The 24254-nt window shown below is 39.5% G+C and overlaps 1 protein-coding gene across 1 annotated transcript in view; it reads left to right on the forward strand.

The window, feature by feature from the left end:
- The first annotated feature begins 2280 nt into the window (after positions 1–2280).
- The window catches only part of Nme8 (NME/NM23 family member 8), a 33340-nt gene continuing 11366 nt past the window's right edge, over positions 2281–24254 (forward strand). The window contains exons 1-10 of the mRNA XM_075971074.1: positions 2281–2313; positions 2387–2444; positions 2618–2724; positions 3983–4054; positions 7006–7122; positions 7734–7800; positions 8392–8465; positions 12155–12247; positions 14114–14313; positions 15648–15823. Coding sequence (XP_075827189.1) covers positions 2281–2313; positions 2387–2444; positions 2618–2724; positions 3983–4054; positions 7006–7122; positions 7734–7800; positions 8392–8465; positions 12155–12247; positions 14114–14313; positions 15648–15823 — 997 coding nt within the window. The remainder of the gene's footprint in view (positions 2314–2386; positions 2445–2617; positions 2725–3982; positions 4055–7005; positions 7123–7733; positions 7801–8391; positions 8466–12154; positions 12248–14113; positions 14314–15647; positions 15824–24254) is intronic.

The raw sequence follows: 24254 nt of genomic DNA on the forward strand, positions 1-24254 counted from the left end.
TGCTTTTCAAGAAACATAATATTCACATAAAATACTGAATATTCAAAGAGTAGAAAAACAAGAATGATCACCCTAAAGACAATGTATTTTCAGTGTCTCCATGTCTGTAATCTTGCTTTCAACACAAGCACCCTTCAGTATGACCTCCTTCTGCATCTTTCATATTGCTTTTGCTGTATTTCTTTACAGTTAATATGTTTGCTTACACAAGTAAGAGTATCATTTTCTGTGTCAGTGTCCAAATGCAGCAGACCCACATGATAGCATCCCTGACCTAGTACTCATTACTTACTGCAACTCCAGATGAAAACTGTATTCCTGTTAAACACACATAGTTACATTTTACACTAACCATATTTTGACTACTTGGCACATGGAATATGAAAAAGGATTGAGAAAATAATTGCATAAATAAACAATACACTTTACTAAGCAATTAGGTGAGGTTTGGGAATATTTACTTTGATTGTACATAAATGTCATTATTCCCAGAACTCAGTCTTGTAGATTTTTGTGTCAGCACCTGTTGATACCAACAGCAGAATGCAGCACTACAGACACATAGGTGTCATCCTTAACAATGCAGTCATACCACATTTTAGTCACTGTTCTTCTGCTGTTGGTAATATTAAAATAAGCAGTCTATACATGCCTCTTTGACACTACCTGAGCTCTGGTCTGGATTCTGGTCCAAAGAAAGCTGCATTGGTAGGAAAACTGCAGACTTCAGTTAAAGTATACACAGTAATTGATTACTGACTGGATTGATGAACCTTAGTTTTCTGGTGATTGCACTGTGGCTTTTAGCCTTAAACTTGGAGCTGACGGAAGAGTCTATGGCAACCCTGAACATCATTTTGGCAACATATTTGTAAGTCTGAAAACTGAAATAGTACAGTTCTGTGAGCCCAGTTTCTAGGAGGGAACAGAGGAAGAAGAAGGTGAGGGACAAACCATCAGGGTAGATTCAACAAAGGTGGAGTCAGCCCAGCAGGAAGAGGCTGCCTCTTCTGCTCCAATCTGAGGAATTTGTATCCTTTACTGCAATGTGTGGCCGATCACAAAGGCTCCAAAGCCTAGAAGAGATGGTCAGCTGTTCTTGAGAAGCTTCCCCGGAAATCAGAAATGCTGAGGCGAGTGTGGGGGTGGTGCGGGACACCCAGGACAGGCTCAGATACTGCAACTCAGCAGGAGGCAACGGAAAGAGGGGTCTTGAGGAGGTGAAAATCTTATTTCCGGCGCTGTGGCAGGAGTGATGAAGGAATTTTAGGCGCCAGCTGTTCTTGGGCTTGGTACCCAGTTCTACCCGCTGCGAGCAGGAGCCTCAAGCCTCCACCACAGGAAGGAAAGGGCAGGCCAGGCCTCGAGGGGGGCTGAACGTTGGTGTCTCGAGGGGGGCTGAACGTTAGTGTCTTTGCTCTTCATCTTCCGGGGGATCCCTCATCCATTTTTTAGGTGGACTTGCTGGGGAAGACGGCACAGCAGGAGCCCTCATACCCTTAGCTCAGGTGCCTGACCCAGCAGTTCAGGTACTGAACTTCAGGACCTCAGGCTGCAAAGGGTGATAGACCGCTCCCCCCCCCCCCCCCCCACACACACACACCCGGCAAGGGAGCCAATTTAAATAGTCCTTAAAGGTCCCAGTCTAGCTGAGAGGGCCCATTTTGCTCTATGTACAGCAATTTGTTAGGATGTAATCTTAGGGGCTATTCATTTCTTTCACCTTAATGTCTACTACCCATCTTTGATGGTAACACCCATGGAAAATTTATGTTGTGCTTCAGAGAACACTAATGAGTTTGTACTAAAGGCTCAATAACCTTGATGTGAGCAGATATGAAGAGCATGTTCGCAGCCAATTAACATGTTCTGCTGAAGGCGTAAGAGGCCACCACAATATTTAAAAAAAATACACACATACACCATATGACTTTACAGTACTAAAACTCTCTCTCTCTCACACACACACCACACACACACACACACACACACACACAGAGAGAGAGAGAGAGAGAGAGAGAGAGAGAGAGAGAGAGAGAGAGAGAGAGAGAGACTTTAAACAGAACCTCCTAACATTGGTTTGTTGGGAGAATCTGTACCCAGCATGCTCTAGTCTGCCTGGGACATCGACTGCTCTCTACACGCTGGTCTGAGCAGGCCAGTATTTTCTAAAGGGAAACTGGACAGTAGATTGAGATGTTGTCTGAGTCTACAAAGAGAACAATGCTTAAATTCCCTCACGTTTGTATTTCTTTTCCTTTCCCATGCAGAATCAGACAAATGGCAAGCAAAAAGCGTGAAGTCCAGCTACAGGTGGGTCTGTCCTGCCAGCAGGTCATTGCTGCAATGACACTTGCTGCATCTTACAGTGTTTTGTTTTTCACAGACAGTCATCAACAGTCAGAACCTGTGGGATGATATGTTGCTGAACAAAGGCCTAACAGGTACTGGGGGCTCTTGGCTGTCTGCATCCAGGGTTTGTCCCCAAGCATCTGGGGACACCTTGTAGAATTATGTTTCAAAAGCTGCCTTCCTGCCTTCCTCCTCACCTGGGATAGGAATGTGCCAGCCTCGAGATTCTTTGACTCTGCTTTTCATAAACCTCACCACCTTCTAGTGATTGATGTTTACCAAGCCTGGTGTGGACCTTGCAAAGCCGTGCAACCTTTATTCAGAAAACTGAAAAATGAACTGAATGAAGATGAGATTCTTCACTTTGCTGTTGTAAGATTTTTGTTTTCATTCAACCTGTTTCCTGTTACATTAGGACTTAAGGGTTCCCCAGTACTTAAGCAACCTGTCAGTCTTCACCCTAAACAATGTTTGTTTGGCACTTTTACTATATATTTAGTTCTATCAGTTTGAGAATTAGCATAATTTTTTACCTAATTCCTTTATGACTGTAAACTTTAGAAAAATATAAAAATGGACATATGCCTGTTGATATTTCTTTTACCTCTTGACAAGGTCACTATATGTCCCTGAGGTTAAGATTATGGGGAGCTGCGTCCTGGGTGTCATGGCGTAGATTTCTAGATATGTATCTATGCACAAATATTTCAAAGGAAGTAATTTCTCTTTTCACCTATTAGTTATAAAAAGTGATGAGATTGAATATCATAGTCAAATTCATTTAACTCAATTTTATTGATTATTCAGTTTATCTATATGCAGTTAACAATTGGCTAAAATATTATTGTTCAATATGCCTTTATGTGTAAACATAGTCTGTGAGCAGACATGAAACCTCCACCCGCTGCATGCTTTGGGTGTAGGCCTTCCCTGTCCTTCAAGACACCCTGGGAGTCAGTTTCTTCCCTGACCTCATATGGTTTCAACCTGCCATCCCCTTTGCGGAAACATTCTTGTTCTTTTCTTTGTCATTTTAAATTTTGCACGTGCATATCTCTGCATTTGTGTGTGTACTTTTCTGTGTGTGTCTATGTCTGTGTCTTTTTCTCTGTGTGTGAGGGTGTGTGTGTGTGTGTAAGTGTACCGAGAGGCCAGAGGTGTTGGATCCCCTGGGGCTGGAGCTACATGCAGTTGGAAAACCATTGCTTTCCTAACAAAGCAAGTGAGACAGCCCCCACCCCTGCCTCTAGTACACTATTGAAAGAGACAGTGTGTGTGCCCTAAGTGAGGGACAACCAAGTGCAATATGGAGCCAGAAGTCACCTGTCCAGAAGGAAAAAGAAACATTCTTTGGATCAGGGACTCTTGGCCTGGAGTGGAGGAGTAATGGCAGGACCAGGCAACAAGGAAGATAGAAACACAGGGGTGAGTTTGGCCACAGGCACCAAATAACACAGGGCTTGAGTTGCTAATGCATGCAGTTTGATCCTTAATACAACCGTTACAAACCCAGAAATGTTCCCATCCCAGAAAAATTGTGCGTATCTCTGTAACATTTAAACATAGGATACAGAATAAGGTGGATATTGCTTTCTCAATTATTGTGTAAAATATTGACAATGTCCTTCAGGCTGAAGCGGACAACATTGTGACTCTGCAGTCATTTAGAGATAAATGTGAGCCCTTGTTCCTCTTTAGTCTCGTAAGTACAGCATTTGTGGTCTCATTATCAGATTCTTTTGAAGTAGCAGGTAGCACTGAGAATTGCCATGGGGCTGTTTGCCACTGGTAGTAATTGCACAGTGTTTGCCTTATCTCTATCTATCTGACAAGAAATTTAATAATTTGCCTTTGGGGAGCTTGTTAAGATAGCACATACTGAACTGATTGGAGAAAAGCCTGGAGTGAGGAACCGTTCTCAGATGAGCTGCAGGAGAGAAGCGGTTCTAAGTATTCACAGATTTCGGTGAAAGTGTCTACCTGAGGACTCCCTCTAACGCCTTTTGCTCCCATCTCTACATTTACAAATGTTCAGAAATAGCGTAGAAAGCGGGGGGGTGATCTCAGTTCCTCTTTACACCTGTCTGTACGTCACCTATATTTTGCATTGGACACACAGCTACAATAGTCAGAAAACAATATAATAAATATTGTTTCCTAAAACCAGTCCACAAAGTCCTTAACCCTGTGGTAGTCAAGAGAAGCATCAGTGGAGGTAAATACCACTTGGTCCATCTTCTGGCGCAGGGTACTTAGTTTTCAAGAGCAGAAATAATTATTCACTTCGCTTCTTCTGTATAGGCTCTCAGTTTCATTAATGGCGGGCACTCTTGCAACTGCCTCAAGAAAATGAATATTGGCTCAGTTGAATAAAAATATGTTATGTTCTTGAATTATATTGAATGTATAGCACTCAGATTGTATAGTATTTTCAGCTTTTGAAGCAATATGGTCTTTGTTTAGAGTGACAGTTTTGATGCCACCTAGCCTATCTGTAGCTTAAGGAACCAGAATGAGAATCTCCACAAAGGAGAGGATTGGCTGCTCTGGAACATTCTGCCAGGAGCCTAGAAGTGCCGATTTTTTTATCCAGATTTTTGTCACACCACAAACAAAGCAGACGTCTCTCTTACTTCCTATTGCTCATACTTTAACTGCTTTGTTCTCCTTTGTTAGAATCCACTAGTTTTGGTGAATTTTCTTATTTTTTCCCACTCCACTTCTGTCACCTCAGGTCTTCAAGTAAGTTCTGCCTCTAACATCACAGTTTGGCATGTGGTTCAAAGTTTGCTTTTCAAACCCAAGTTCTCCCGTCCCCTCGGGGTTTCCTTGTCTAAGATGACACTTCACTCTGCCCTGGCTTGTGAACTCCTAGTCTCCTTTCATCAAGGATTTTCCCTCCCGGCGTACCTCATCCACTAAGCACTGGCGCTTTATTCTGAAACACACCATATCAACAGCTGCTTATGGAAGAATAATATTCCCTAACTTAACAAAACCGCCCTCCAGCTAATCTCTACTTCTTTTACTGGTCAGCTGACAAAAAGAGTATTCTAGCAAGTTTCAGCGGGGACAGCTCTTCCTGCTAAGGAGAATTGCCAGCCTGGTATCAGACCGAGAAATTTTAGACCTACAACTGAATTTCAGGCAGACGTATTCTCTTGCTCCCTCTGACTCTTTCAACAAAGGAGGAAAAGTAACTTTCACAACTGGAATTTTAATTGTGGAGTCAGAGGGATGACTTAGCAGTTAAATGCACATCACCCACAAGGCTGAATCCATGTATACACACACACACACACACACACACACATGCATGCTCATGCACACATAAAATAAACCTTAAAATAGAATGTTAATCATGTCTACAGTCTATGTTATATTCTAGCCTTTTAGTGGTTTTGGCTGAGGGAGGGAGATTTTCTCCTTCCAAGATGCACAAGGCTCCATATCCTGTGGATTTCTGCGGGTATTGAAGCCATGCATACTGGGTTCAACCCCACTTTCCCAGGCCTCTTCACTTGCCGTGTCTCCCACAGGCCCTATGACCTTGTGCCTGTTACTCCTTCTGCATAGTATATTTTCTCTTTTCACCTTCATGTTCTCTTATCATCTTTCAAATCTTAAAGTAAGAAACATTTCCTGATAGTGAGTAATACCCCAGCTGACCTCCCTGATGGGGCAAGTTCTTATGGATCTCTTTGGGTGTTCCAAGCCTTTCTTAATGGCACCTATGGAGTTTCTATTCCACAAGCATCTGCACTTTTGTGGGTCTTTTGGCTTTTTGTTATTTAATAGGGTTAGATACAAGGTCTTCCATTCCATGCCATCATGCCTGGTTCTGTGTCCATAAACAGATGATTAGTGCGTATAAGGTAAAAGACAGACAAAAGGGGTGTGGCATCTATCCTGGTTTTCATTGTCAACTTGAAACAGCAGTCATCTAGCAGGAGGGTCTTAACTAAGGAATTTCCTGAGTCATATTGTGCATGTTTGTGGATGTTCGGCTTGATTATTAGTTGATGTAGAAGGGCCCATATCCCTGTAAGTGGTACCACCCTTAGGCATGCAGTCCTAGGCTGTATAAGAAAGCTTGGGGGCAAGCCAGCAAGCAATGTTTTTCTATGGGTTCTACTTCAAGTTTTTGCCCCAATTTCCTTTAATGGTGGATTGTGCTAGAGAAGTACAGCCCAGATGAATATTCTTCTTCCCAAATTGCCTTTAGTCAGTGTGCAAAACAACAGAAAGGGAATCAGAATACTATTAGATCAAATTAAAGGCCCCGTCTAGAGTCCCTCACATTTAAAGAAGGATGAATGAGGCAGGTGTCCTGTGAGTGCTCCTGTAGGGTGATGATGTGCTGTAGGTGATGAGGGTACAGCCAGATCTAGGTAGTAGCATAAGGATGCTGTAAGAAGATGGGGATGCAGCCATACTTCTATAGAGGACAGACAATATGTGAGACTCTAATTGCTGATGCTACTGAATTGGAGTGAACTGTCCCACCACTACTACTTTCAAATGGCTGATTACAGTATCTGAAAGACGGCTGATGGGATGGGGGATCAAGGAGAGGGAACTTAGTCCAGAGTAAATGTTAATTATTGATTTCATACGAAAACGAAAGTCTCTATACTTTCCTATCTCTTGTAGAATGGTAAAATTATTGCGAAGATCCAGGGTGCAAATGCACCACTTATCAATAGAAAGGTCATTACCTTGATAGAAGAAGAGAAGAAGATTGCAGCAGGCGAAATGGCTCGTCCTCAGGTAATACGATGATAAATGTCTATTATGACTCTGGAAATGCATCGTATTTTATATATTTCTAAAGCGTCTCCCTAGCTATTTGTGTCAGGCCGCTTCTTGTCACTGAGATCAAATGGCCAAGGCAGTTGGCCTATAAAGAGAAGAGGTGTCCTGCTTCTCAGGTGCCACTCCATTGTCTCTCCTTCCTGTTGCTTTAGGGCTGTGACAAAGCAGCACAACACGGCAAGTGGTTTGTAGTGGACCGAGCAGCTCAACTCATAGGTGTTGAGAAGTGGAAAAGAAAGAGGAGAGGAGGAGACAGTGTCCCACAGGCGTGTCCCAAACAGATTATGTCATTGCAACCAGGCTCTACTTGAAAGTTGACCTCAATCGCTCACTAGCATCACAGACTTGGGCTGACACAAGGGTCTTTGGGGCACTTTATGTGAATGAGTGCTCTATGTCTAGCTGGGTACTGACATGATGCAGCTTCCTCGGGAAGCATGTTGCCACCGCAAATGAAAAGGGCTTTGGTGTATTACCTTCTATCCCCTGCTGCCTTTATTTACTATAAACAAAGTGTCTAGGCGTTCTTTGGCTATCACACTAAAGTAACTGTTCTACTTTCACAGTATGTGGAAATCACACTAGTTGACCAATCTGAAGAAGAGCTGGGGGATTCACAGTATGACAGTATTGGTGAGTAACACAAAGCAAGGTGGGGTCCAACAACTGTTTCTGCAGGTGTGCCTCTTTACAACGTTGTTGCGGCAGTGGAGAGCTGCTTTATTGGTGAGAGTCACTACATGGTTGCTCCACTGCATTGCAATTAGTATCGTTTCTATGTGATTATTTGGGTCTAGGTGGCAGGGCACAGGAAAAGCAGTCTTTGTGTACACAGAACAAACCTTTCCACTGAAAGTCACTCTTGTCAGGTAATTTATCATAGTAACTGGAAAGGTAACAAAGACAATGGCTACTTCAAGTTGGAGGTAAGAGTGCATTTGATATGTGGTAGCTCTTGATTTATGAGTTGGACTTACAAAGCACATGACTGAAACTTCACTCCTTATTAATACCGACTGGTAGCAAGCATCTGTGTGACTCAAGTGCATGAGAATTGTGTCAAGACTGTACATATGTGTATATATATATATATATATATATATATATATATATATATATAGTCTCCTTAATAACCCAGGCATAATCAATTCATATTTTGAATTGTTAGTCCTTTCATCATCCTGATTCTGAGTTAATAAAATTAATTTTTGGTTTTTCTTTTAGGCGAATCCTACAGCATAACTATTTTGAAACCTGATGCTGTACTCAGGAGAAAACATATAGAAGTTAAGGAAAAAGTAAGTTATGCTTACCAAAATTTATTTAAATTAATTACAAAATAATGCCTTATTATAAAATAGAACACACTAAATTGATGTTCCTAGCTCCCTCTAAAGAAGTTTGCTTATAAAAAAGGAACATGGGATGTACTCACTCATATTTGGTTTCTAGCCATAAATAAAGGACAATGAGCTTATAAAGCATATTCCTAGAGAAGCTAAGTAAGAAGGTGAACCCAAAGACAAACACATAGGCATCCTCATGAACATTAACCTTCATCAGGCGATGAAAGGAGACAGAGACAGAGGAGCACGGGACAGAAATCTCAAGGTCCAAATCAGGAGCAGAAGGAGACGGAGCGCGAGCAAGGACCTCAGGACCGCGAGGGGCGCACCCACACACTGAGACAAAGGGGATGTTCTATCGGGAACTCACCAAGGCCAGCTGGCCTGGGTCTGAAAAAGCCTGGGATAAATCCGGACTAGCTGAACATAACGGACAATGAGGAATACTGAGAACTCAGGAACAATCGCAGTGGGTTTTTGATCCTACTGCACGTACTGGCTTTGGGGGAGCCTAGGCAGTTTGGATGCTCACCTTAGGAGACCTGGATAGAGGTGGGCGATCCTTGGGCTTCCCACAGGTCAGGGAACCCTGATTGCTCTTTGAGCAGATGAGGGAGGGTGACTTGATCGGGGGAGGGGGAGGGAAATGGGAGGCGGTTGCGGGGAGGAGACAGAAATCCTTAATAAATAAATAAATAAATAAAAGAAAAAAAAACCAAAAAAAAAAGTTTGCTTATTCTGTCTTACAAAGACCCTGTCTCCTCCTGTATCATCCTTTAATTAATTGCTTTACCACCACTGCACAGAAACTTTCAGGATTTTAGATGTTATATGAGAGTGTTATAAATGTTCTTTTTATTTAGCTATAAGTGATGTAATATTGTTATAAACTCACATTAGCTTGCTTTTTTGTATATTATAAATAATGGCTCTTTTCAATACATGATAGTTTAAGAAGTCGTTTAGTGCTTTGTTTTTGAACCAATATATTTTTATATATGTAATATGCACCATTTAGAAATATTTATGATATACTTTTCACCGTTCCTTACATATATGTGAAATTGATCCTAACACTTTCTGTAAAACATCAAAGTGACTGTTGTCTTCTTTCTAGTTTTTTATTTAGTATCTTAAAGTGTTCCTTGTACTGACAGTGTCCCACCTGTTTGGTTTGGTTTTATCTCTAGGTATTTTCTTTTTGTTTTAATAAGGTTTTCTCTGGTTTTCGGGCATTGGCAGGTTTGCTATCAGTGTATAGAAATGCTAGTGATTTTTTTATGTTGATTTTTGTGCCTTGCTACTTTGCTGGAGTTTGTTAGCTCTAATTTCTCTAGTAGAGTCTGCAAGGTTGTTATAACCATAAGGTCATGTCATTTACAAATGGTGATGACATGTCTTCATTCCTATTTGAATTGTTTCTTTCTCATGCCTTCTTGCTTTATTTAATATTTTAAGCTATAGATGTCTAGCATTACATTGAATAAGAGTAGAGATAGTAGATAGTAGTTTAGAGGCAATTCTCGCACTGTGTCATAATGTTGGCTGTAGGTTCTCCATAGAAAGCCCTTATTATGTTTGGATGTGCTACTTCTATCTCTAGTCTCTTCAAGGATTTTCTTATAAAAGAATATTTTACTTGTCAAAGTAAATATCAACATGAAATGATCATGTTGTTTCTGCACTTTATTCTATTTATATGCTTAATTACACTTAATGATTTGTGTCTGTAGAATAAACCTTGCATCCTGCAGTGAAATCAGCTTGGTCATGATGTAGGATCTTCTGAATGTATTTTTCAATATAGTTTACAAGACTTTGAGAATTTTTGTGTTTATGTTCCCTGGGGAAGCTGATCTCTAGGTTTGTGTCCTTATCCTGCTTTGGTATTAGGGCAATACTGGCATTAGAGAGTGACTTTAATAATAATATTCCTTCCATTTCTATTTTATAAGACAGTTTAAGGAGCATCAATATTTGCTCTTCTTTAAAGGTTTAGCAAAAATCATCTGGACCTGAATTTATGTTTGTTTTTGTGTTATTGCTTCAATCTTGCTGATTTATGGATCTATCTAAGTTGCTTATATTTTCTTGATTGAATTTTTGTAGGTAATACATATCTAAGAAGTTATTCATTTCTTCTAGCTCTTCCACTTTTTTTGAAATATAAAATTTTCAGACAACTCACTAATGCATCTCTGTATTTCAGTGGAATCTGTGGTAATTTCCCCTTTTCTATCTATTCCTATGTTTTCTCTCTCTTTTAGCTATCTTGGTAAGATGTTACTCATCTTATATGATCAGAGAACTGAGTCTTTGTTTAATGGATTCTGTATAATTTGTTTAGTCTCTAAGTTAGTTTTATCTATCCTGATCCTTATTATTTCTGGCTATCATTTAGATTGTGCTTAAGGCCCAACTGTAAGTTATTTTCTTAAGAATTCTCAGGTATTTCTTTCTTTCCCTTCCCTAGATACTTGCATTGGAAACATCCATAGCTCTGAAGTTTCCTCCTACACCTGTCCTAACTACATCCCAAAGATGTTGGTACCTTGTGCTTTCACCATCATGCGTTTTCAGGAGCTTCTCAAATTTCTTGTTTGGTTGATTCAATGACTCATTTGCATTCAAGGGCATATTGTTTAGTCTGAACAAGTTTATGTAGTTACCACCCTTTTCTTACTATGGGTTTCTAGTTTAATGAGACCATGACCTTATACAGAAAGCTGCTTTTATGTATTTTGTGAGTTTTTATTTAAGACCTAGGATGTGGTCTATTTAGATACAGTTCCTTGGCCTACTCAGAATAACATGTTCTATATCTGTCAAGTGGAATATTCTGGATCTGTCTGTTGCATATATGTTTGCTCTGAGGTTGCATTGTTGATTTTCAGTTTGAATGATGAATCTGAAATTGAGAGTGGGGTGCTAAAATCACCTAACTTTTGAACTCCATTAGTGCTTGTTTCGTAAAATTTGTGGCTGAACTTTTGGTGCATGCATATTTGTTATTGACATATATTCCTGCTGAATAATCCCCTTCTTAAATGTCTTTAAGAAATCTATTCTTACTAACTTTTATATACCTTATCATATATCAGGATTGCTATGTCAGGCTGTTGTCAGTTTCTGCTTGCTTAATAAATTGTTTCTAATCATTTGACTCTCAATCTGTTGATGTCTTTACTAGTGAGATGTGTTTCCTGGAGATAACACATCATGGGATCTAGTGTTTCGGTTGAGTTATCTTTCAAAAATGGAAACATTGGAACAAAAGAAGCCAAATTAATTTTGAGCATAGTTGAGAAGTACTTTTAAGGTTCAATATTACAAATAATTGTGTGTGTGTATTTTCTTGGAATTATGTTTCTATTTTCCCCATCCTTTTATGTTAGCATTTCAAATTGTAATAAAAATATTTTGAAATCTTTTATTGAAGTTTTAAAAACATGGATTTATAGGGAGTATCAAAGGAAACTGTTTATGCATTTATGAACCATTTCAAACTTTGTGGATTTTCTTGTATACTTTACCTGAGAAGATTAAAACTAGGTTGTTATTGAATTCTGAAGTAAATAGCCCTAATTTGTTTTATGTGTTTCCCTGTGTCATGTTTGCTTCTGACCTTATCCGAATTGAAGATTATCAAAGAAGGATTTATCATAGAAGCAAAGGACAACACGTTTCTCCCTGAAGAGCTAGTGAGGGAATTCTATATTCATTTAACAGACCAGGTAAGGAGGCCATTAAAAATTCACCATGCATTCATTTACATATTCACACACACATAAACACACACATTTTTATTATAGAGTATAAAATCAATAAATCTAACTAACTGAATAAACTTTTGGTGCCTTGGTGATGTCCACAATTGGGTGATGCAATGAAAGCAGTAGCACCCAGGCAAAATAAAATGGTTTGTTCTGTTGAAGACTTCTTTATACCATGTTCTCTGGAAGTGAATAGCCAGTTCTCTTCCACCAATTTTTAGACTTGGCTGAAAGTACTCATTTCCACCTGGTATGTAGGGGTGCTATAGCCCACATTTTGTCTACATCCTTTCTCTAAGGTTATACTCCAGCAACTTGTCTTCTTCCTAGAAGAATGTGGTAAAGGCAGTGTTTCAAAAAAACCTTTAAAATGGAGGTGTGACTTTAAAAGGGAGATCTATCTTCTAAAAACACTCTGTCAATGTGATGGGCAGTAAATCCATGTGGCTATTTGAATTTAAATTCATTCAAACTAAATAACATTTAGAAATTGGAGTCTTACTTATACTACCCACATTTTAGGAGCTCAACAGCCATATCCAGGAATATTGTTAGGGAGTGCTGAGTTAATTTCTCATACAGAAAGCTCTACTAATCAACACTTTGATAACTGACGTGCCATTCTAGCTATCCCTCTTGGTTCTAGTTTCCACACATAAAAAATAAAGATTTTTGCCAGCTGTGTTCCCAATACCTGTGTACTTTTAAGAAAAAAACATTTAGGGATGGATGTCACTCAGAAGCTATTATCTCACTCAGATTTCTATCACTGTGATCAATGTATCCGAGAAAGTCAACTGAAAAAAAAGACAATTTAGTTTTGGGCAATGACTTAAGACATTTTATTCTATAGTGGCCTGGACCTGTAACTTTGTTGTCAGTGGTGAGGCAGATTATCATATTCAGGAGATTGTGGTAAACTAAACTACTCACTTCATGAAGTCATGAAACAGAGTGATTGAGAGGACATATCAGAACCCTGATAACTGCTTCAAGAAAATACCCTGTAACTGAAAAGTCTTCCAACGAGTGTCTCATCGCTCTTAATAGCAGTTACTTGTTGATGACCAGGCCTTTATTTAGTACATGGCCACCAGGGGACATTTTGGATTCAACTGTGACAGTTACCGAATTAGACACTCTGGGGATTGAACACAAAAAGATCTCCTCTCTCTCTCTCTCTCTCTCTCTCTCTCTCTCTCTCTCTCTCTCTCTCTCTCTCTCTCTCTCGTTCTTTAAGGAATTTTTGTACAATGTATTTATTCCTTTTCCTCCTTTCTCCCAACTTCTAGATTTTTTGCCTGCCTCCCCTTTCCTATCTACCCAACTTTGTGTCCTCATTAACAAGACAAAAGAAAACAAAAAGTCATCGAGTTTGTTTGTTACACCATGTATAAGAGTTGTTCAAGCTGAAACCAAACAAAATCCCAGCATGGAGATGGGAGGTGAACACGAAGTCCCACCCTTAGCTAAGAAGTTATTACCAATGACAGCTATTGGGAAAGATTTGGTTTGCTTTGAACATGGCCTTTGGACCATGCTCCAGTAAAAGACTTCCAAGAGTATATAAGCAGCTGAAGGTATATTTAACTAGCCCTGCAGATGAATTACAACATGCTAGTGTCAGGAAGTAGTTGTCTATATATCTTTAAAATTATGTTCTGTTGACTGTAAATGTCTGTTGTGCCAAAACATTCCTGAAAGCAGGTTTATAAGGGTGCCATAGCATTGCTAGTGTCCATAAAAGGGAAGATTTTACAGTGGCCACCATTTTCATGCCCCTGAATTAGGAGCCTGAGGGAAACAGTTTCTCATCTTCTTTTGTAGCCCGACTTTGAAGAGTTTGTAGCTTTTGTAATAAGCGGCCTAAGCTGTGTGTTCCTTACATCTCAAGGAGAAGAAGAAGAGGTTATCCAGGAAGAAACTCAATCTCAGTCTGAGGATGAAGAGGAAGAATTATCTGAGCATCCAGATGAGCCTCACGTTAAATTCGCACCCATGGTGGAGATGAAAAAGAAACGGGACAGGTAGCTGAGGCTAGAACTTTATCACTTATAATGTGTCACTAGGTGACAGAGCATAATGCTCAAATGTCTCAAAACCTAACGTTTTTATGTAGATACTGCAAGTTTTCCTTTTAGTTAATCTAGAATATTATACGTTCAGGAAATGGGGAATTTTTATGAATGCTTATGCTAAGAAAACTGGAAAGAGAACAGCTTTTCCTGTTGACTTTTCTAAGCCTGTTCCACCATCTGGCCTCATTTTCTCAGGCCTTGAGGGTATATCAGAACCATGCATGGTCCCAGTCAACCCTGTCCATTCCCAGCATTGCATGTTTTCAAACATCATCTAGGCTCTGTGTTTTATTCAAGACAGTTACTGGTATAAAATTGATGGTGACAAAACATATGCACATTTTGGTAGTAAATTTCTAAATATTTCAAAATGAGAAAACAATTTTCAGATTGTCGGTTTTAGGTGTTGTCTGTGACTTTTATTCCGCTAAAGACTGAGAGCCATAGTTTAATACAACAATTTTGCAGGATGCGCCCAAACGAGTAATGTGAGCAGAAGGCTTTGTAGCTTGGTCCCCTCATGCTCTGTGTCCCAGCACTACTCCATTTACTGTCAGAGAATCACAGGATGATTCCTCCTTGCTGTAAACAGAAGTTTCTGTCCCTCCCAGGCATGTAGCCATTCAATGCTAAAGAAACACACAGAAGCTTTTATTAATTATAAGCTGTTTGACCTATTAGGTCAGGATTATTATTAACTAACTCTTACAACTTAACCCAAAATTCTTATCTATGTTTAGCCTTTTATCAGTGAGACATTTTCCTCTTGCTTCCTCTGTGTCTGGCTAATGACTGACTCTGCCTTTCCTCTTCCCAGAATTCTCTTAGTCTGGTTATCTTGCCTATACTTCCTGACTGGCTACTAGCCAATCAGAATTTTATTAAACCAATATGAGTGATAAGTCTTTGTAGTGTACAAGAGAATTTCCGGTAACATTTTGCTTTATAAACTGTGAGTTTTTCTTGTGGTTTCTGGTCACTTCATATTGTATTTCTGGGCCTAGCATGTAAACCCTTCTGCATGCTACCCAAATGCTCTACCCCTGAGCAAGGTTATGATGCCATTTAGTTTTAAGTTTTAAACAGGATAGAACAAAAGAGAGGGGATTCAGTGGATGCTAAAGGGTTTTGCAAACAGTGAGAGTTACTTTCAGAGTGATAATATGTGGGGTGAAAGAAGTTCTGTATTGTATTATTAAGATCGAACTATTAATATTCAAGTTTTCATACAAGTTTATACCTTAATTTATAATAATCTTATGTTATATTTTGGATTTCAACAGTTTGCAAGAGTATTTGGAAAGACAACATATAGCTGAGTTTTGTGATGTTGAGGAGGATCCATCTAAGGTTTCTAAATTCATTGACATCTTATTCCCTGATTTCAAAACCATGAAAAGCATGCATATACAAAGGACCCTGGCATTACTGCGGCCAGAAGTCTATGAGGACAGGAAAGGTAGGAAGGGAAGCACAAAATACAAACTTGGGAGGTAGGATTGGAATGTTGAGTTATCACTTTTTCAATAATAGTGGATACAAACTCTTTAGCTGAAGAATTTACAAATTATTTTCTAAGCTGTGACTTGTTAGAGTCTGCCTCACCATTGTCAGTACATATTAAAGGGCACAAGGAGCCAGGACAGCAATCTCATGTTGGTACTACCTCAGCACAGAGTACTGGGAGAGGTTGATCAGTAGTGTGACCTGAGTAACATATTGTACCAGGTCTATTTTATTTGTAAAAATCAGAAGACTAAGATGAGAAAGCATACACAGAGTGTCTGAATGTTGGTCTTTATTGGCTCCTTTGTTTTTCAGTGCAGAGGATAGCTCTTGGGCTCTCATACTTAGAGCTAAGCTATCTAACACTGAACTACAGTCCTATTTCTAAGTGTTGGACAATTTAAAACCCATCCCATCCACAAAGTGAGAATATAGGTCCCAGATAATACCATCCAACCATTCCTTCACTCAGTCATTCATTTTTTATGCCTGGTATCTGGAAACACCATTGGCATTTGTATAGAAACACAGTGTCAGAGATATCATCAAAGAAAACTGTATTATAACCATAGATCTATTTAGATTTGGGCCTGCTAATTTTATTTTTTAAGGGTATAAGTGCACAGTTCATCACATGCTACATTGTCAAATGCTTACCCTCACTTTTGGCCTCTAGGTGTCAGGGATATCCTTCCCAAGCTAAACTGTAACAACACGAATGTCTCTAGGCATTGATTTTCAAATGCCCTGAACAGGACTGAGAATCATTGAGGAAGCTGTTATGTATCTGCTTTGGGGGACATGTACATTCTCCCTTTCCATCCATGTACTTTGGTTTCTTTTGCTTTTTCTGCTTGTATGAGCTAAAGTGTCTGTGTGATGCTAAATAGGAGCTGATGTTGAACAGGAGTAGTGAGGCAACGTATCTTAAAGCAAAAAATTCATTTTTGTAACATTTGGTGCATTTTTGACTATTGATTAAGGAAATTTCCACATTTTAAGTGACTTAAGGTGAATTTTCTTTTTTGTGGTTAATGGTTTTATTTTGCACTGCTAGGGACTGAGTTGATAGCATATCTTATTGTAAATAAATGTTGTCTTGTTTTTTTTAAAGGGACCACTTTGAGAGTAATGTTTCTATTATGATGGGGAGAGGGGTAAATTTATCTGGGTTCTCATGCTACGCTATTATTATTTTTTATCTCTATTTATTTTGTAACACTTTTCTGTGATTTTCTTTCAATCTCTGACTATTGAACAGTGTCTTGCTTAATTTCCGTGAATTTATCAAATTAATATATTTCTTTTTATTTCTAATTTCATTAAGTTACTTAAAATTGTAATTAGCCATGATTTAAAATCTCAGGACATATACATAATTGTTTGATTATCTATACTGTAGAATGTTTGCTTATTACATAGAAGAATGACCTTTGTTTCACTTCATGATGCGAGCTAAGGATTTATTTGGCTTTTAATGTAACCCAACCGTTCTGATTTTTTGTTGACCTCTGACCTTTGCATTAAATAAGAAAAAAACTCTTTAATAGAAATTAAGTGTATAAGAACATGATCTTGTCTTTTCTTTCTACTAGAACTAGAAATAAATGTCTATCGTTATATTGCAGTCTGAAGTATTTAGTAGTGAGAATTCTCTGAGAGAATTATCCCAAAAATTTAGGGCTGACATTGAGTGATTTGCCCCAAGTGGAGGGAAGATACAGCCTAAAAACCCAGGAGGATGATCAAAAGAGATTATTCTCCTTAAAATTGTCTCTGTTATCTCACTGTTCAACAAAACTGCATGTTGATAGTCTTTTCTGAGGTCTGCTGGTGTGGTCCCTTTAAAAAACGAAACAACAAAGAAAACTCGATTCAAAGCAATCAATAAGAAGAAAATATCACTCAGAATACACATAGGTAAAGCAGAGAAAGATGTTAAACTGTGGAAGGGCCATATGAAAATATAGCTTTCTTGACAATAAACTTAGAATTAATTAGCCCAAAATTCTCTAAAAATTTGAATTATTAAAGCTAACACAAAATAATTTTTTTTAAAATGACAACCCAAAATGGTCAGTTTTACAATACTTATCCAACCATTTCATGAGTTCTTCCCATCTGGTAACTTCTTCAAATTCCTTTTCACTGTCTTAATGTCACCTAGGTTAAGTTTATTCCAACTTGTTTTATCAAGCTATCATGAATAGTATTATTTCCCCGACTTTTTGTACATATGGTTGTAATTCACTAAAGAAAGGATATGGATATTTTATTCTTATTTTGTATCCCACTATAGTGTTGAACGTGTTTTTGTGATGTATACATTTTCTACTTAAGTATTTTGGGTCTTTAATTTGTTATACTATATCTTAGTTAAATAAAAATACTTGACTTTCTTTTTCTTAAAAAAATGTTGTCTTTCTAATACAACTGTGTAGTCTTTCATATTTGATAATATGGCAGAATATTTTAATTTTTGAAGCTTGACCCAGGCTTGCATACCCTGTTTGTTTTTTGTGTGTTCTTAAGCACTTTTGTGTCAGTACATTTGTTGTTTCTTTTATGATCGTCTGGCTTGGGTGTCAAGATAATGTGGAACTTACAAAATGAGGGAAAAGAAAGTCTTCCCTCCCAGGTTTTCTGGAAGAGGCAGAATGTTATTCACTTCAAATGTTTCCTAACTGTTTTCTGGGATTTGTTAGAGAAGTCATCTGGTCCTGGAATTTTCTGTTTGAGGGGTTTTACTGGTTTTTGTATTTTATCCTTTTGAATTTTTTTTATCATGGACATGCTGCTTTTTTAAATTAGTAGGCTTTATGCTTTTTTTAAAATTTTTTTTATTGATAAAAGGAGAATAAAGAAAAGAAAAAAAAAACAAATTTCCACCTCCTCCCAGCTTCCCATTTCCCTCCCCCTCCTCCCACTCTTCTCCCCCTCCTCCCACTCTCTCCCCTCCTCCCACTCTTCTCCCCCTCCTCCCACTCTTCTCCCCCTCCTCCCACCCCTCTCCCCTTCCCCCCACTCCTCTCCCCCTCCCTCTCCAGTCCAAAGAGCAGTCAGGGTTCCCTGCCCTGTGGTAAGTCCTAGGTCCTCCCCCCTCCATCCATATCTAGGAAGGTGAACATCAAGACTGGCTAGGCTCCCACCAAGCCAGCACATTGCTTAGGATCAAAACCGCGAGCCATTGTCCTTGGCGTCTCATCAGCCCTCATTGTTCGAGAGTCCAGTTTTATCCCATGCTTTTTTGGTAACAGTCCAGCTGGCCTTGGTGAGCTCCCAGTAGATCATCTCCACTGTCTCAGTGGGTGGGTGCACTCCTCGTGGTCCCGACATCTTTGCTCATGTTCTCACTCCTTCTGCTCCTCGTTGGGACCTTGGGAGCTCAGTCCAGTGCTCCAGTGTGGGTCTCTGTCTCTATGTCCATCCATCGCCAGATGCAAGTTCTAGGATGATATGTAAGATATTCGTCAGTATTGCTCTAGGGTAGGGTCATTTCAGGTTCCCTATCCTCAGCTGCCCAGGGAACTAACTGGGGACCTCAGCTTGGGCACCTGGGAGCCCCTCTAGGGTCAAGTCTCCTGCCCACCCTAAAGTGGGTCCCTTAACTAAGAATTGTGGTTCCGTGCTCCCCTATCCAACCTTCCTTTATCCCGATCCTCCTGTTTCTCCAAGTCCCCCCTCCTTCCCTTCTACCTTTTCTCTCCCCATCTCCCCTAACCCCCATCCCACCCCACCCCCAAGATCCCACTTTTCTCCCCGGCAATTTTGTCTACTTCCCTTAGCCAAGAGGATAACTATATGTTTTTCCTTGGGTTCACCTTCTTAGCTTCTTTAGATTCGCCTATTGTAGACTCCGTGAACCCTATCTATGGCTAGAAACCAATTATGAGTGAGTACATCCCATGTTCATCTTTTTGGGTCTGGGATACCTCACTCAGGATAGTGTTTTCTATTTCGAGAAGTCATTGTTTTTTACCGCAGCATAGTACTCTAGTGTGTATATATTCCATACTTTCTTCATCCATTCTTCCATTGAAGGGCATCTAGGTTGTTTCCAGGTTCTGGCTATTACAAATAATACTGCTATGAACATAGTTGAACAAATGCTTTTGACATGTGATAGAGCATCTCTTGGGTAAATTCCCAAGAGTGGTATTGCTGGGTCCAGGGGTAGGTTGATCCCGAATTTCCTGAGAAACCGAAACACTGACTTCCACAGTGGTTGCACAAGATTGCATTCCCACCAGCAATGGATGAGGGTACCCCTTCCTCCACAGCCTCTCCAGCAAAGGCTATCCTTGGTGTTTTTGACTTTAGCCAATCTGACAGGTGTAAGATGATATCTCAAAGTTGTTTTGATTTGCATTTCCCTGATCGTTAAGGAGGTTGAGCATGACCTTAAGTGTCTTTTGGCCATTTGAACTTCTTCTGTTGAGAATTCTCTGTTCAGTTCAGTCCCCCATTTTTTAATTGGGTTAATTAGCATTTTAAAGTCTAGTTTCTTGAGTTCTCTATATATTTTGGAGATCAGACCTTTGTCTGTTGTGGGGTTGGTGAAGATCTTCTCCCAGTCAGTAGGTTGCCTTTGTGTCTTAGTGACAGTGTCCTTTGCTTTACAGAATCTTCTCAGTTTTAGTAGGTCCCATTTATTCAATGTTGCCCTTAATGTCCGTGCTTCTGGGGTTATACCTAAGAAGCGATCACCTGTGCCCATCTGTTGTAGGGTATTTCCCACTTTCTCTTCTATCAGATTCAGTGTTTTCGGGCTGATATTGAGGTCTTTAATCCATTTGGACTTGAGTTTTGTGCACGGTGATAGATATGGGTCTATTTTCATTCTTCTACAGGTTGACATCCAGTTGTGCCAGCACCATTTGTTGAAGATGCTTTCTTTCTTCCAATGTATACTTTTAGCTCCTTTATCGAAAATGAGGTGTTCATGGCTTTATGCTTTAAAACGCTTTTATCAGGCCAGGTGGTGGTGGCGCACTCCTTTTATCCCAGCACTCGGGAGGCAGAGGCAGGCGGATCTCTGTGAGTTCGAGGCTAGCCTGGTCTACAAGAGCTAGTTCCAGGACAGGAGCCAAAAGCTATGGAGAAACCCTGTCTCGAAAATAAAAAAAAAATGCTTTTATCAAACAAGAACCTACTTCACAACTTCCCTGTGCACAGTTGTGCTCCCGTTTCACGTTTCTTGTTTTAACCATCTTGTATTATTATGATATATTGTTATTAATGCCATAATATTAGTGCTATACCTAAACTAAGTTGATAGTGTGTATGGAGGTTCCCTCTTAGTTTTAAATAATTCAGGTGTGGAGAGAAACACATGATAGCATTGATCCTATTGCAGATTAGGTCAGCATGGAATCTCAGGTCTGAATGTCCCTGTGCTCCTCTTTCTTGTGTATACTCTACGATATCTGAGCTCTTTGCTGTCTTTTAAGTTTGTCTTTCCAGAATGATGCCGTTGAAATCGCACAGCATACATCCCTTTCAGACTGACCTCTTCCTCTTGTCAGTGTCCACTAGGGTTCCACATGTCTTTGAAGTTTCATAGCTCATTGCTTTTTATTGCTGAATATTATTCAGTTGTAAGAATGCCATGGAGCTCAGCAGGTGACTTATTGAAGGACATTTTCCCCAGTTTCAGTTTCTCTCACTTTCATGAATGAATGGCCATAGATATTCTTACAGAGGTTCCTGTGTTGACATAAGCTTTTAGTTTAACTAGATAAATATCTGGGACCCTGATTCCTGGATCACGTGTAAAGTTGTATTTTAACTGTGCAAAAAACTGCCAGAATGCATTTCAATGTAACTATATTATGTTCTACTCCGCTGTCAAGGGATAAGAGCTCTTCTTAGCCTGTGTTCTTGTTAGACTTTGTACTGTTGATTTTCCTCTGAACTAGTAGACACTAAATGACATGTGTTTACATGTAGAAAATAATACACAGAGCTCAGCTGGACCCAAGGTTTCAGATATCCCCTGGTGTTTCAAAACTTCTCCTAAGCATTCTGCTTCCCTTTGTGCCTGGTAGAGAGACCAATTATAGACAGAATAAATGGTTACAACCAAGTCTAACTTGTTGTATCACTAGCTTTTATTGGTGTTAATTACAGGAGAATAGGCAACTCATGTGCTTCTTCTATACCAAGGGAGAGTCTCCCTTCCCTGAATTTGTTAACTACTTGTAATAGAACCCTTTAGAAGGGGGCGGGTCTCATGTGTCCTGTGGACCCCATGGGCCTCCTGAGCTTTATGCGACTTCCCCATTCCACAAGGAAATATTAGCGATCCAGTCTTAATGAAGGTCTTGTGCTGGTGACCGCAGTGCTCCAACCCTGAGACAGCACTGGCCACGTCATGCTTGGAGGAGAGTGACACAACTGAGCTCCTAGGAAGAGCCCACCAAGGATGGGGGTGGCGGGGGGCAAGTGCAGTCACAGGAATGGAAAGCATTTTTGTTTGTTGCTTCTTTTTATTTCCTCTGTTTCCTCAGAGGCATCCCAGCTCCTTCTCCACATTTTGTACCTCAGCTTGTCAACTATTTCCGTTATCATGTGCTCTCTTCACCAGTAATTAGCACAGAATATAGTCTTAGAACCAGATTAAGCCTGAGCATCTTTTAATTGCTGTCTTTATGGCATTTAAATTAAATCTCACAATCAATTTGTAATTGTGTTTCCTCTTTCTTTTTTAAAATTTGCATGATTTTTAAGTGCCTCATTTTAATTTAACTGTAAGCAAGTATGTATAATTTATATACTTCTTTTAATGGGTGGCCTACAGATTACATATAAAACAATATTAAAATGATCAAAGTTTATATGTTCTTACTTGAGATGAAATAATGCAAGCATGTTGTTTTCAAAGGCTTTTCATTTGTTCTCACATGTGTTTCCTGTATGGATATTGAACACTTCACTGAAACATGGCATAATATTGACTTTTGATTTGACAGAATTTGCGAGGAAATAGTTGTCTACCCCCAAAGACTCCGTAGACCTTACTTTGGTCCTGACTGGCCAGCAGTCAGTACTATCTCCAGTGCTTTTGGTTTTGTTTTTGTCTTGACTTTTGATGCTAAATTTTTAGATTTCATCTGAAAGACAGAAGACAAAATAATCCCAGAAAACTCACCTAAGCATTTCATTTTCTTTGAGTTTTTTTTTATTTTTCTTTTCATACATATATTTTGATCGTATGCTTTTCTCTCTTCCAACCCTTCCTAGATCCTCTCTACCTCATTCAACTTCATTTTCTTTTGCTTTCTCTACAAACAACAACAAATCAAAATACCCAACCAACCAAAAATACCTCCCCCCAAACCCCCAATAAAATAATAACAAAAAGCATGGAGTCTGCTTTGCAATGGCCAACTCCTCCTGAGCATGGAGTCCACTCTGAAGCGTATGTGATATACTCAGTGTCACTTCATTGGAGAACCCTGCTTTGTTGATTCCCCCCCCCAAACCATCTGCAATTGTTTAATTTCTAGTGTCCTCAGAAGGTTGCTATAAGCATTCTGGGTGTGTTTTAGGTAAAACTAGTAAAAGTGTGGTTAGTATCTTCCCTGTAAACTAATTGTTGAAATAAAGAGTGGGATTTTTTTTCTGATTAAAAATAGTTACAACTTTCTTCATCCATTCTTCCATTGAAGGGCATCTAGGTTGTTTCCAGGTTCTGGCTATTACAAATAATGCTGCTATGAACATAGTTGAACAAATGCTTTTGTAATATGATAGGGCATCTCTTGAGTAAATTCCCAAGAGTAGTATTGCTGGGTCCTGGGGTAGGTTGATCCCGAATTTCCTGAGAAACCACCACACTGATTTCCAAAGTGGTTGCACAAGTTTGCATTCCCACCAGCAATGGATGAGTGTACCCCTTACTCCACAACCTCTCCAGCAAAGGCTAACATTGGTGTTTTTGATGGTAACCCAGACCCAAAAAGATGAACATGGGATGTACTCACTCATAATTGGTTTCTAGCCATAAATAAAGGACATTGAGCCTAAAAAAATAGTTACAACTGCTGTTGAGGAAGTGGGGAAGACCCTGGCACTCTTGTTGGAAATGTGATCTAATGTTGCCATCATGGAATAGGGTTCCAAGGTGCTTTTCAAATTTGAAAATAAGGGCTGAAGAAATCACTTAGTGGTTAAGAGTGTGTGCTGTGTCTGCCGATGACCCAGATTCACTTCCTACAATAAACATCAGGCAGTTCACAACTCTCTGTAACTCCAGCTCTGGAGGGATCCTTCACCACTGACCTCTTCTGCCACTGGAACTCATGTGCACAAACCCATACACACATACACACAGAAACATGATTAAAAGTAAGAATTGCATGTTTTTAAATTTAAAAAATGGG

Source organism: Microtus pennsylvanicus, chromosome 4 (genome assembly GCF_037038515.1).
Source record: "Microtus pennsylvanicus isolate mMicPen1 chromosome 4, mMicPen1.hap1, whole genome shotgun sequence".
Taxonomy (NCBI): Eukaryota; Metazoa; Chordata; class Mammalia; order Rodentia; family Cricetidae; genus Microtus; species Microtus pennsylvanicus.